General features: G+C 51.9%; 1 protein-coding gene across 1 annotated transcript in view; it reads right to left on the bottom strand.

The window, feature by feature from the left end:
- Positions 1-424: 424 nt before the first annotated feature.
- CCNP (cyclin P) overlaps positions 425-14748 on the bottom strand; it is a gene marked incomplete at its 5' end in the record, with an annotated part of 15102 nt that continues 778 nt past the window's right edge. The window contains 8 exons of the mRNA XM_083511293.1: positions 425-679; positions 2870-3048; positions 3998-4156; positions 6530-6685; positions 7130-7228; positions 9175-9281; positions 10097-10190; positions 12175-12246. Coding sequence (XP_083367419.1) covers positions 499-679; positions 2870-3048; positions 3998-4156; positions 6530-6685; positions 7130-7228; positions 9175-9281; positions 10097-10190; positions 12175-12246 — 1047 coding nt within the window. The 3' untranslated portion in view covers positions 425-498. The remainder of the gene's footprint in view (positions 680-2869; positions 3049-3997; positions 4157-6529; positions 6686-7129; positions 7229-9174; positions 9282-10096; positions 10191-12174; positions 12247-14748) is intronic.

Raw genomic sequence — 14748 nt, 5'->3', positions numbered from 1 at the left:
AGGGGTGGGGACAGATTCTCCCCACACCCATCACCCCTGCCAAGAGGGGCCTGAGACTCCGCCTCCACTTCCAAGGGGACCGGCAGACCTTGTCATGAAGAGATAAAAGAAGGAGCAAGAGAGAACAAAACACACTTTATTAAACACTTCCAGAGTCCTGTTTTCTTACAGTTATCTACTCTTTTTTAAAACCAATCTGTTAAGACTGGGGGGAGGCAGAAAGTGCCAGGGAGGGTGGGGTCACTGTGAATAGATGAAGAGAGAAAGAGTTAGAGAGAGAGAGAGAGAGAGAGAGAGAGAGAGAGAGAGAGAATACCACCCCCACCTGAATTGTCTCCCAAGGATTCTGCGTGGGCTCCTGGCCCCATCCCCTCCCCACCTGAAGGCTCTGGTCCACCCCACCCCATGCTTCTTCCATGGAGCAGGCCTGGGAAAGCTCCTCTCGCCCTGCAACGGGGTGCGATGGGCCCTAAAGGCAAACCCACAGCAGACCCCTCTTCATGGAGTGGGGCTTCCCAGGAAGCAGCTCAGGTACTCGGAGGTCGTGATGGCAGGGCTGGTGCTGGTGCAGAGCTTTTGAGGCCGCGAGTATTTCAGGAAAGTGGCACGGAGGGTGGAGCTGGGCCCCCGCAGGGCAGCCTTGGCCATGGGAGGGTGCACTGCCGACAGCTCAGACTCACTGCAATGAGAGAGAGGCAGAAAGGGAGGGAAGCAATAAAGGAGGGAAGAGTGTGGTTCTTGCGTTCAAATCCTGCTTGCCAGTTTCCCACAGGCAACTCTCCTGCTGCTGTGAGAACAGGATGGTGGTCTAGACAGGTCCTTGGCCTAATCCAGAAGGGGGTTGGACTAGATGACACCACAGGGTCTCTTCCGACTCTACGATTACCTTATTTTTCGCCCTATAGGACACACTTTCCCCCCTCCAAAAATGAAGGGGAAATGTGTGTGTGTCCTATGGGGTGAATGCAGGCTTTCGCTGAAGCCTGGAGAGCGAGAGGGGTCGGTGCGCACCGACCCCTCTCACTCTCCAGGCTTCAGGAGAGCCCCACCGCCAGCCCCACCAGCTCGGGGACAGCGGGGAGGCGCAGCGCACCTTTCCCGCTGTCCCCCTACTTGGTTAAAAGGCTGGCGGGGGGGAGAAGCCTGCTCCTCCCCGTCGCCAGCCCCGCAAACTCGCTTCGGCATCGTTCTGGGTCCCGTTCTGGGGGCTGGGGGAGGGGGAAGCTCCGCTTTCCCTGCCCCCAGCCCCACAAGCTCCCAGAGCGATGCCAAAGCTGCAGGCAGCTTCGGCATCGCTCTGGGTCCTGTTCTGGGGGCTGCCGTCGGGGGAAGTCTGAGCTTCCCCCACCCCAGCCCCGTGCCTGGGGAGGGGGAATAATTTTTCCCCCTTTATTCCCCCCCCCAATCTAGGTGCGTCCTATGGGTCGGTGCGTCCTATAGGGCGAAAAATACGGTATATGAATCAATGACCTCTGAACAGCCAGCCAGCCAGAGAGCATCACTGCAGCAAAATGGACCCAAGAATCACAGGCCAGATGCAGAACTCCCTGTAAAGGTCAAGCATCATCACCCCATAAGTCCCTGCAGCAACCCTGGCACAAGAGGGAGTATCACCCCCATAAGGGGCAAAGGCAGAGGGGGCAGCAGCTTGCCAGAGCTGTGGGATGTGAAACACAAGAGCAGTCAAGTACAACATTCCTAGAGTGAACATGCTTACACATGGGGAGGAATGTTTGTCCAGCCAGCAGGTAAACTTCCTGCTTCTTTCTGGGCTGGGACAGACTGCCTCTGCATGTGACTACAGGTGGGCGTGGCCTCACCTGTGCAGGTAATGACAAAAGCACAGGGCAGGGCAGCCATCTCTCTCTTTTTGACTACATGCATTGAAGAAGCAACATCTGCTTAGCCAAAGATGCTCTCCTGGCCTCCAGCCCAGAGAGGACAAAGGGACTGTCTCCTTAGGAAAAAGTTTCCAGGTGGATGTTACTTTTCTAAGCTAAGTCTGCCTTCTGGGATCCGATTGTGAACAGAATGTGAGTAAACTCTTTTTTATACTTTTATAGAAGACTGTGTCATGTCTTATCTTTTATGAGGGAATAAGGGGGAAATACCAGAACAGTTATTATAGAGGCTTTGGTGAGCCTGAGCAAAGGCATCCGCTGTGAGTTTAAAAAGGGGAATGTCACTCTGCTAAATTGTGAACTTGTTAACACAAGTTGGAAAGGCTATAATCGCACAATATATCCTCTCCTGCATCCTTGAACATTCCCACAAGAGCACACTCTCCCACTCAGCAGCGAGGCAAGATTTGACCAGGGGGCTTCCTGGCCCACCCTGAGAGAGAAAATAACGTCTTCCTTCTTGCAGCCCCTACGGAACCCCCTCCCACAGGAGGCAGTGACGCTTCTGAATAGCAGGTGTTGGGGTGCTTGTGGGGCTCCCCAAATGACCGCTGGCTGGCTGACCGCTGAGAGTCTAGGCTATGGGATTAGATGGGGCAGCCAGGCTCTTCATAGGTTCTTAGAATCTTAGCACTGGAAAGTTGGGTCATCTAGTCCAAACCCCTGAAACGCAGGAATTTCAGCTAAATCAAGGACAATAAATGAAAAAGGGCATCGCAAGGCCCTTTCCAAGACTGAAATATATTGGTGACTTCACATAAGTCTCCAGAGTGGCAGCTTAGGGGCCTGAGAAGCAGCTTCTGAATTTAACTCCAGTTCTTCAGAATCCTAGAATTACAAAACCCATTCATAACCGAAAAGTCTTTGTCCTATTGGCACAGAGAATCGCCAGCCTCCCAGAAAACACGCCGGCAGGTGGGCTCCTCCTGTGCTGCCTCCTCCCCCCTCCCGGGGGGGTCTGCTCCTACCTGTACGAGTGAAGGTTCCGGACACCTTCCTGGAGAGCGTCCCAGAGCCTGGCACCCTCTTCCGGCAGCACCCTCTGTGCCAGGCTCAGGGCAGCCAGAGAGAGCTGTGCGGGCTCAAAGCGCAGGCAGTCGCAGTCGGCCAGCGAAAGCTCCAGGAAGTACATGGCCAAGAGGAGCACCTGGGGGGAGGGGCAGGAGGAAGAGCAAGTAGGGGGAAGGGGGACCCAGGAGTCCTGCCCTCACCAGCCCCTGCCCTCAGGTCAGGCCAGGAGCAGGAGGCAAGGGGAGCAGCAACATTCTTGACTCTGAGCATGTGCAGAAGCTGCACTCGGGGAGGAAAGGCTCTGACTTCTGATGTAGTGATCAGATGGGATTACTGTGAGGAATTACGAAATATGCATCTAAGCCATTGTGTCCGCGATGAAAGCGTTGCGTTGACTGGGTTTGATTCATTGACAATAATTTCTGATCATATCCCACAAGCCTCTGCACCTCTGCCATTTCCCCTCTAGTGCCCATTTCTCTACACCTGACAGGCACGTATAAGCATTCTGAAACACAGGCCAGTTGCTTCATCAGGCATCCTCAGTACATAAAGATAGAAGGTCGCTTTGATGTAGTTTGTTAATTTTTAGGTAGATCTTAAGGGCCAGGAAGAGAGTTCACAAGATGGTAAATACTGCCATCCTGCTTCTCCTGTTTATTCCTATTTATGACCTCCGGGGTTTCCTAAAAGCATTCCTCCTTCCTTCCTCTTTTATTTACTCTGGACTACTATGCATGCTCAAGTAGGAAATAGTTTCTTTGTAGTTTTAACTTTAACTTTGTCCCCACGTGGGTTTGTTTTTTTTAAATGCTCAGAGGAAATCTGATTGGTTCTTACGAACACTGTGTAAAAAGTTCTCTTGTGAATAAAACGACCTGGGCCGAGGGGTGGACAGGAATGATTATTATTATTATTATACGCACTCCTCCCAGAGTCTTGCTGGTCAAGCCTCGTGTGTATTCTATTAATCAGAGTCCAATCCTTCCTTGTTTGGGGAACGCTACATTCTGAGCCCCAGAATCTCTTTAAGAGGGAAAGTGAGGGGTCAGCTGTGGCCTGGGAGACCCCCGACGGACACTCACCTCCCTGGCACAGTGGCCCACTTCTGCCAGCAGGTGCAGCAGGTGGACAGGGTTGGCATAGTGCAGCTCGAACTTCAGGCGGGCCAAGATCTTGCGCTCCATGCGCAGCAGCTCCTTCTGGTTGAATGAGTCCTCCATCATGAAGCAGAGCTGGGACGGCTGGAGGGAGGGAGGGGAGAAGGAGACAGCGGCAGAAAGGGGTGGGTGGGTGGGCAGTCTCCCTCGCAAGGCTGTTTTTAAGCAGAGGTTGGGTGGCCACCTGCCATGGGTGCTTCAGCTGCGGTTCCTGCATTGCAAGGGGTTGGACTGAATGACCTCTGGGGGTCCTTTCCACCTCTATGATTCTTTACCTCTGAGATTGCATTTCCCTGACCACTTTCCATTCAAGTGAATCCCAAAGGGACTCACAAACAATAAATAACAGCAGCGTGACAGGACACCACAAGTACAGCATAGATCCCCTGATAGTCGGCGAAACAAGTAAAACCCAAGAAACAATATTTAACAAACGGCCAACTAAAAAAGAATAAGCCAAATATAAGCAGCGGATTCGTGAAAGATTTAACGGTAGTGGGGTTTGGATAGTCAAAATATGTGTGCAATAAAACAGCTAAAAAAACAAACATTAGGAAAGGAGGGGTGGGAAATCAGAAAGTAACTTTGTATGTCAAAAGAAAATGTTTATGATGATAAAAGCTTTGAAATATGGTGGGAGACTTATTAAAAATGATATAGGTAAAGGGACCCCTGACCATTAGGTCCAGTCGTGACCAACTCTGGGGTTGTGGCGCTCATCTCGCTTTATTGGCCAAGGGAGCCGGCGTACAGCTTCCGGGTCGTGTGGCCAGCATGACTAAGCCGCTTCTGGCGAACCAGAGCAGCGCACGGAAACACCGTTTACCTTCCCGCCAGAGTGGTACCTATTTATCTACTTGCACTTTTATGTGCTTTTGAACTGCTAGGTTGGCAGGAAAAAAATGATATAAAAATAAGCTAAACATTGCCTGTTTACAGCATGTCATATTATATTGTTATGGGTTTGGGGGCCCAGATTCCCCTAAATTCCTGGGTGCCACAGCCTCCCCATCATTCCTGGATGTAATAAAATTTAGAGAAGTTTGGGCTAAACTTTGGGAATCATGCAAATGCCCTGGAATTACCGTATTTTTCGCTCTATAACACGCACCCGACCATAACACGCACGTAGTTTTTAGAGGAGGAAAATCCGTAGGCATGCCACCCGTAGGCATTCCCTCCATAACACGCACAGACATTTCCCCTTACTTTTTAGGAGGAAAAAAGTGAGTGTTATGGTGCAAAAAATACGGTAGTTCTGCTTAGGAGCCAAGCCAACTGGGCAGAGCTAGTTGAAGGGGCCGTCAGCAGGGGCCAAAGGTCAGTGGTGGTTCATCAAGGAATCAGGCAGAGGTTTAGGGTTTCAACTTTGAATGGCACAGGCTGGCAGGAGCTCCTTGGAGTAACAACGAGAAGGAGAAGGGTGGGCAGAACTCCAAGAGAGCTGGGGGGGGTGACAACCTAGAACCAAGAGACGCAGAGCTTTTTGCTGTCCTTTTGAGTCCAACACTCCTTAAGGGGGGGTTAGCAAAACCCCCATAGGATGCAAATGTTCTGGAATTCCCCCATCGAGGTGCAGGTAACATATAAAACAGTAAAGGGACCCCTGACCATTAGGTCCAGTCGTGGCCGATTCTGGGGTTGCGGTGCTCATCCCACTTTATTGGCCGAGGGAGCCGGCGTACAGCTTCCAGGTCATGTGGCCAGCATGACTGAGCCGCTTCTGGCGAACTAGAGCAGCGCACGGAAACACTGTTTACCTTCCCGCCGGAGCGGTACCTGTTTATCTAATTTATCGACTTGACGTGCTTTCGAACTGCTAGGTTGGCAGGAGCAGGGACCGAGCAACAGGAGCTCACCCCATCACGGGGATTCAAACCGCCAACCTTCTGATCGGCAAATCCTACGCTCTGTGGTTTAGACCACAGCGCCACCCGTATCCATTGCAGGTCACATATACGTGCAAACAGAACCATATTTCACGAAGACAGCGCAGTCTCTGCTGTGCCTCATTGTCCCTGGAAAGTGTGCCCCCCCCCCCAACCCCTGGGATCTCGCAGCCCTCATGGAGATGGGAGCAGTGTGTTGACAAGATGATTAACAAATCAACAAGGCATTTATAATCGACAAAACAATTTTAACAACATAGCAACTAAAAAAAATAAGCTGGGGGGCGATGGGAGAGGCGCCTGTCTGAGTCTCCTCCTCCTGCCCTGGGCCTCCCTGCCCACCCCCACAAGGTGCTCATTTGCAGGAACGGTGGGCTGCGCAGGATCAGCTCACTAGAGGAAGCCCCCCAAGCAAGGCTGCAGCCCAGCCACAGCAATTCAGCAGGAACTGCCCCCTTGACTGGCACAGAGTCTCAAGCGCCTCTCCTAGAGGTGGGAGTCTAGGGCAGCCCCCCTCCCCGGTCCGGGCACCAGAGCCTCCCCCTCCCACCTGCGGCCTCCTGCTCACCTGAGGGCAACTGCTCTCCTCTACCTTGCAGGCCAGGAAGAGGCAGGTGGCAGCCAGGAGCTGAAGGGTGGAGATTCGCACTCGGCCCGCTTTCAAGTAGGCGTTGAAGAGGTAGACGGCCAGGAAGAGAGTCTCGTCTGCCAGGGCCAGGTATTCCTGGAGGGTGGGCAGAAGCAGGATTAGACACAACTTTCTGCGCCCCAGAGTGGCTTGTCCTTCTCGTCCCTTCCAACTCTACAGCTCTGTGATTCTATGACTTTGGGGGCGCCATTCCCCGATATCCTGCCCCACAACAAAGGCTCCACCAAGCCCCCAACCCTTGCTTGCTCCAAGGACCCCCTGGCGACCCCCTTCAGGGCAGAAGTTTGCCTCTCCAGCAAGGGGAGGGAGCCAAACCTGCCACCCCTCCCATTCTGCCACCCGAGGTGCCTGCCTCACCTTGTCTCATTGCAGAGCCGGCCCTGGATGCCTCCCTGCCCACCTGAGTCGGCTGCAAGGGGATGGAAACTCAGGGCCTCCTGCTGCCCCACCCCAAACAAACTTCCCCACCCGCTCTTCCAGGGGGGGAGACATTGGGGGGGGGTTCCTGCTGGTATCTACATGCACTTGCACCAGCCAATCGATGATGAGGCCGCGCATCTCTCCCGTCACAGACCTGGGCACGTCAAGCCCCCGGAAGGCGTAATGCGGCTGCTTCTGCTGTGGGGAGGAAAGGGGGGAGAAAGGAGCCCTGAAGTTGCTGCATCTCCCCTTCCCTTCTTCTCATAAACCCCCGTCTTTGGGGAGAGGACAAAGCAAGGGAGCTGTGACAGCTGTCACTCAGTAGAACAGGAGGCTCTTAGGGCTTTTAGGGCCCTTGTATTTACGGGACCGCCTCTCCTGGTCTGTCCCGCACCTTAAGGTCCATGAATAACCATAGTTTAGAGGTCCCAGGAACTAAGGAAGTCAGATTATCCTCCACCAGGGCCAGGGCCTTCTCAGTGATGGCTCCGACCTGGTGGAATGCTCTGTCCCATGAGACCAGGGGCCTTCAGGATTTAACCTCTTTCCACCAGGCCTGTAAGACAGAGCTATTCCACCTGGCCTTTAATTTGAATTCAGCCTGATCTTCTATTTTCCTTCTCTTCCCTACACCTCTCCTTTTATGAAGATTTCCCTCTCTGAGACCCCACAGCTAATTCTCCCCTGGCCTCCTCGCTGGCCCAAGTAGGACTAATTCAGCCAGCTAGCCCTGGGGATTATCTAATGCTTATTAGATGCATTTCCCCTAAATTGATTTCTGAACTTTGAATTTTATTGTTATTCATGTTTTTATACTGTATTTTATGCTGGTTTTACAATTAAGTGTTTTAAATTGGTTGTTAGCCACCCTGAGCCCAGTTTTCTGAACTGGGAAGGGTGGGGTAGAAATAAAAATTTATTATTATTATTATTATTTATTAATCTGAGGGTCGTAGATTTGAGCAAAAGAGTCCTGTACTGCAGAGGGTCAGTCTAGAGGACCCTTGAAGGTCCCGTCCAACTTGACAATTACCGGTAATGTGGATCTGTTAATCCCACCTTCCTGGTGGTAAGACCTGTTTGACAGTCGAGCAGTGGTGGTGGACTCCCCTTCATTTGTAAACGGAGGCTGGAGGGCCATCTGTCATGGGTGCTTTGGGTGGCATTCCTGCACTGCAGGGGGTCAGACTATAGGACCCTTGGAGGTCCCATCCAACTCTAAAATTCTGAGTCCCCTACCGGCCAAGCAAGGGGCCTTTGGGAAGCCCCCAAGGCAGGGAGAGAGGGCAGCAGCCCCAGCCAAAATCCTCTGAGATAGGGCAGCCCACAGAGGCCTCTCTTGGGGGGCGTGGATTCCAACACTGGTCCTCAGGATGGAAGTCACTGTTAGGATATAGTTCCGTTCCACCTTAAAAGGGTACAGGCATGACGTTTGTGTATCACATGCCTGTTTACTTCCAGCTCTTGCTGGGAACTTCCATTGCATGTAGCTTTTGATATGCGGCTGTTTTGCTGGATATGAAGGCAAGCAGTCATGTTTTCCTTTGTTGAATAAAGCTGTAAATACAGTGGTGCCCTGCAAGACGAATGCCTCGCAAGACGGAAAACCCGCTAGATGAAAGGGTTTTCCGTTTTTGAGCTGCTTCGCAAGACGAATTTCCCTATGGGCTTGCTTTGCAAGACGAAAACGTCTTGCAAGTGTTCCGATTTCCCCCCCCCCGCTCCCCCCTTTTTCTAAGCCGCTAAGCTGCTAATAGCCTTTTAGCCGCTAATCCGCTAAGCCTTTAATAGCCGCTAAGCCTTTAATAGCCGCTAAACCGCTAATAGTGCTAATCCGCTAAGCCGCTAACAGCCGTGCTTCGCAAGACGAAAAAACCGCTAGACGAAGAGACTCGTGGAACGGATTAATTTCGTCTTGCGAGGCACCACTGTATGCTCTCTCTGTCTGCTTCTTCCATTGTGGAAGATTTATACACCCTGCTGAAAGGGTGTGCACGGGTCTTGGAACGTATCTGAAGCTCGTGTCGCTAATTGACTGATGCTGTTCCACAGGAGACCGGTGATTGTTCGGAGCCAGCTGGGGGCCTGCCTGATGCCCCCGTCTCCCTGGCAGTATCCCAACAGTCACCCCCCCTCCAACTCACCATCAGGCTGCTGAAGATGTCATAGGCATACTCCTTCTCCAGACCCATGCCCAGGCGCGACATGGCTTGCGAGAGCTCCTCCACAAGGACCTCAGAGGCAGGAGCAACTGGGGTGGGAGAGGAAAGAGACAGCCGCTGTGGTGCGGTTTGGCTCACTCACCCGAGCTTTCCGCAAAGCACCCGGATGCTTCTGCATGTTGCTGTGCCAGATGCAATGGGTTGGGATGGGACTGGGTGCAAGGCCTGCCCCCCATGCCTGAAGGACCCGGTTGTGGGACAAGGGGAGCAGGGAGGTTGGGCATTGTCCTTCTGGGTGTCAAGTCTGTATTTCTACTGAAGGGAGACTTGCCTCTAGTCTCAATGATGTGTTTGGGACTCATGGCGGTACGGAAAAAAATCTGCCTTAGAAACTTTGACTGAAGAGCTTCCAAAGTGCTAAGGTGGTTACCAGTCCAAATCTGAGCCCCATATAGTAGCTGTGCCAGGGGTTTAGCTTTGAAGACTTCTAGAGCTGATGGTATATGTTTGCCACCCTTTGTATGGAAAAAGTGAGTCACTTTGGCAGGGGCAATCAGAATAAGGGCCAATAACTGATGGCTAATTCAGGACTTTAAATTGTGCTCTTATATCAAATCCCCTTTTTTGCGTATACTGTAATGTTTTGCTGTTGCTATGGCCATTGGCTAAAGCGAATAAAGTTTTCTCTTCTCTTATCTTCAGGGCTTCACCATTTCCAGGCACTTTGGTAAGAATTAATGGGCTTTGGATTAGGACTACTTAAAATTCACAACCTGTGGAGAGGGGGAAGCAGGCGGCAGTAGGCAATATGGGAAGTGTCCCCAGGCCAACTCTTGTTCCCTCCCCATCAGGCCTCCCAACTTTTACCCCATCCTGCAAACTATTTTGCCTGGAGCTCCCTTACCTCTTTGCAACACCGGCTCTGCTGAGGTCCTGGGGCAGACAGCGCCCGGCTTCTCAGAAGCAACGTCCCTCTCATGACTCCCGGGGACCTTCCGCTGTAAGAGAGATTTGGGGTGCGGTGGGGTGCAAGGGGCCAACTGATGGATTGATTGCATTTTTATCCCGCTTTTCTCCCTCCAAGGAGCTCAAGGCGGCGTAATGTTTCAGGTTAGGCCGAGAGGCACTGGCTGTCACCCAGGCCAAGCGGGGATTCGAAACCTGGTCTCTCCCAGGTCCCGGGCCAAGACTCTCAACCACAGCACCACAGTTTGGCCGCAAGGGCACTAGATTGGACCTGTGACCCCCGCAGAGGCAGAGCAGGGCTCCGTGAACCAGCTCCTGCATCTTAAAACACCTCCTCAGAGCCTGGGATTGTAAGCAGAGGCACAACTGGGGCCACCACCAATGTGCCAGTGTGGTGTAGTGGTTAGAGCACTGGACCAGGACCTGGGAGAGACCAGGGTTCAAATCTCCAGCTCAGCCACGACGCTCACCTTGGGTGCCAGTCGCTGCCTCTCTCAGCCTGACCTACCTCACAGGGTTGTTGTGGGGGTTAGATTATAGTTACCAGATTTTTTTCAATGAATCCGGGGACACTTTCTTTTTTGAAGCTGAGTAGCAACAGGGAGTCAGTAGTGGGGATGGTGAGGCAAAAGACCCTGGGCCCAAGCACACATGCATATTGCATAAAGGTGCAAAGCCCTTCTTTTGCACCCTGTGAAACATAAATGCGCAGTTTTAAAAACTGGGCAATGGCTGTCCGCCTGCTGCTCCCCCAATCTGTCAAAACAAAGGGGACACGAGATTGGGGGAGGCTTGGGAGTCACGGGTGGGCAGTGCGCCGTCGCCCAGTTTTTAAAAAACTCTGCACATTTATGTTTCATAGGATGCGAAAGAAGGGCTTTGCACCCTGCCCGGCAGAGAAACCACGTGCCTTGTGCCCCTCCTGGGCAACAGCCGCCTGCCCAGAACTCCCGAGCCTCCCCTATCAGTCAAAACAAAGGGGGAAGGGGGCAGGAGATCTGTACTGCCGGATGTCCCCGGTTCCCTTTTGACAGTGGCAGTCAGCAGCCTGGAGCCAGCCAGAGCCAACTGCGCTACCAGGCTGGCTCTGGGCTGCTGAGGCTGCCATGTTTCCTGCGGACAGATTTGCAAATCTGGGGACATTCCGGGGACAGAATTTGTCCGGGGACAGATTTGCAAATCCGGGGACTGTCCCCAGGAACATCTGGTAACCCTAGGTTAGATGAGGAGGGAACCACCTGGAACCCTTTGGAGAAAAGGCTGGGATAGAAACGCAGTAGACAATAGGTGTTCTAGCTGGCTCACGTGGTCACTTGATGCCCCAATATACGTGGCAAATGTTCAGCCCCTGATCTCCTATCTTCCAAGAGGTCTGCGTTGCTCACTTCCCATCTTTGGGACTTTGCATTTCTCAGAACTTACCTCTGCAGTGCCAACACCCAGCTGAAAGAAGAGGCTGTTTGTTTATGAGCATATGCAAAGCACCTTTACCTCCCTCCCTCCCACGGCAATGACTTCCAAGTGAAGGTCAGTGCAGAATCTGCAACAAAATGTTGCAGCGTAGTCTAAGAGGGCTGATCCTATTCGGGGCTTCAGCCGGTCAGAAATATTCTCCCCTCTGGGATATCCTTCCCCCCCCCCTTCCAACCTGCCCCACCTCAGTTTTCTTTCCCAACTGACACCCCACACCCCAAGGTGCGTCCTCAGTCCTCCTCCAGTTCTTTGCTTGCAAGGCGCGTGTTGTTGCCCCGTAGGCTGTTTTGTCTGAAGGTCTGCTGTGCTTCTCTGTGCCCCCTACTAAAACCTTGAACCTTGGGGTCTCCAATCCTGCTGGCACTCAGCACCCAAGTTCACTATTAAAGGGAGCCGGAAATGGGTGCTCAAAGCTAAGGAATGACATCATTGCTTCCAGGTGAGCAAGTGGGGGGGCAGCTTCAAGGCTGCACCTCTGCCCCCCACTCTGCAAATATTTCCTGTCTTCTAACAATGCACCCCAGCACCCCCTGGAAGACCCACCTTCCTGGATCCTTTTTCACTGCTCAGTCCTTTGTTGTTCTTGCTTTTCAAAGGCTCCCTTTTCTCATCTGCCTAAAATGGAACATATTTAAGGGAGGAGTTAAAGGGGCAGAACTCCCCCACTTTGGTTTCTGGGCCCCCCCCCCATCAGCCCCCACATGGGCTTTTGCCAAGGAGCATCTCAGATAAAGTGAAGGTCACAGGTGTGACCACGAGCAAAATGTGGGAAGTTAAAACTCAGCCACTTCAGAGCTGGGATTTTTGGGGGGCAAATGTACCCCCACCTTCGGCCTCTCAAACCCCAGCTTGAAGCCGACAGGTCACTGCAGTAACTTCTCCACCGAGGGGAGGAAAGAGAGAGGCCAGGATGGTGGAGAAAGCCTCCTTTGCAATGCTAGGATAGAGAGAGTTTCTGGGCATGTGCAGAGTGCAGGCCTTTCTCCCGCCACATCTGGGAATGGGTGGCAGGGCCTCTCAGCTCAGGGAACGCAGCTTCCAACGAGGGTCTCTGTTAGGGACCCCCCCCAAGGGGCTAGCCAGCTGTGGGAGGCAGGGTCTGCAGAGAACGGTCCAAACAGAACAGTGCTCCCCCCGAAAAACAAACCAACCCCCACATCCACTCAGGGGCCTTTCTCAAAGCTACAGCTCTTTGGCAGCAGAGGGTGGAAAGGGGGAAAATGCAGGGAGACTAAGGACACCACCCCAAACCCTCCTGCCCCCCCCAGGAGCCCCCACCACAAGAGCAAACCAACAAACTTGCAGTCTGCCAGGATCTCCTCTCTTGAAAGGCGAGGGGCTTGGCCTGCACCCCCCACATGGTCCCCGGAGAAGGAAGGGCTAGGAAGGAAGGTCAGCTCTGCCAGGGAGTGTCAGGCCCAAGTGAGCTGCAACTCCAGCTGTGCTTAATTAGCAGAGACAGACCCAGTGGGCAGGCCTTAGGCAGCAGGGGCTCCCATCCTGAAAGGGGCTGGTCCTCCCCAGCCACGGGAGGTCAGCAGGGCCAGAGGTGCTTTTGCTGCCATAAGCAGACACATTTTAATGTTGTATTTTAATCTTGTTTTTAAGTTGTATTTCAATCAATTGTTTTTACACCTGGTGTCAGCCGCCCTGAGCCCGGTCTTGGCTGGGGAGGGCAAGGTATAAATAAAAATTATTATTATTATTATTATCATCATCCATGGAAGAGGCTGTTCATGGAAGCCTAGAACCGTGGAGCTGTATCAAATAATAATGTTGTTTACAAAAAGGAAAGGGGTGCAACCTTAGATATGTTTACTAGGAGAGAAGTCCCACTGGGCTGAAGAGAGCTTACCTGTAGTCAGCATGTTTATAATACCCATTTCATTGTTTGTACCCCAGCCGCTCTGGGACTGGGCAGCCGATTCAAGCAGACTTTTAAACCGACTGGCCAATTCAGTCTGCATGTACTGTGCATTTTGGAAACAAGATTCTGAAGGCAGCAAGCATGCTTTTTTAAAGCTGTTTAATGTCTACGTCACAATTATCTTAGAAGAGGCATCACCTTCTGCTGGAGCAAAGGTTGAAGGAATGGCTCTCTTAAAAGTGTTGCCCAGCACCTGCTGATTACTGGTACGATAAGCATGCATACTGAAATTAATCAACTTTTTTGTAAAAAATACTTAAGCCTCAGATATACAGGAATGCCGTTTTAGTCCATTAATTTTCAACTAAAATTTGTGTAACACTGCACATAGAATCATAGAATCATAGAGTTGGAAGAGACCACAAGGGCCATCGAGTCCAACCCCCTGCCAAGCAGGAAACCCCATCAGAGCACTCCTGACATATGGTTGTCAAGCCTCTGCTTAAAGACCTCCAAAGTAGGAGACGCCACCACACTCCTTGGCAGCAAATTCCACTGTCAAACAGCTCTTACTGTCAGGAAGTTCTTCCTAATGTTTAGGTGGAATCTTCTTTCTTGTAGTTTGGATCCATTGCTCCGTGTCCGCTTCTCTGGAGCAGCAGAAAACAGCCTTTCTCCCCCCTCTATGTGACATCCTTTTATATATTGGAACATGGCTATCATATCACCCCTTAACCTCCTCTTCTCCAGGCTAAACATGCCCAGCTCCCTTAGCCGTTCCTCATAAGGCATCGTTTCCAGGCCTTTGACCATTTTGGTTGCCCTCCTCTGGACACGTTCCAGTTTGTCAGTGTCCTTCTTGAACTGTGGTGCCCAGAACTGGACACAGTACTCCAGGTGAGGTCTGACCAGAGCAGAATACAGTGGCACTATTACTTCCCTTGATCTAGATGCTATACTCCTATTGTTGCAGCCCAGAATTGCATTGGCTTTTTTAGCTGCCGCGTCACACTGTTGGCTCATGTCAAGTTTGTGGTCAACCAAGACTCCTAGATCCTTTTCACATGTACTGCTCTCAAGCCAGGTGTCACCCATCTTGTATTTGTGCCTCTCATTTTTTTTGCCCAAGTGCAATACTTTACATTTCTCCCTGTTAAAATTCATCTTGTTTGTTTTTGCCCAGTTCTCTAATCTGTCAAGGTCGTTTTGAAGTGTGAATGGGGCCATTCTGGGTTCTCTCACTGCTCTGG

The sequence above is a fragment of the Podarcis liolepis genome, assembly GCF_965112155.1.
Source record: "Podarcis liolepis genome assembly, chromosome: 7".
Taxonomy (NCBI): domain Eukaryota; kingdom Metazoa; phylum Chordata; class Lepidosauria; order Squamata; family Lacertidae; genus Podarcis; species Podarcis liolepis.
This window is presented reverse-complemented; position numbering and strand designations above follow the sequence as displayed.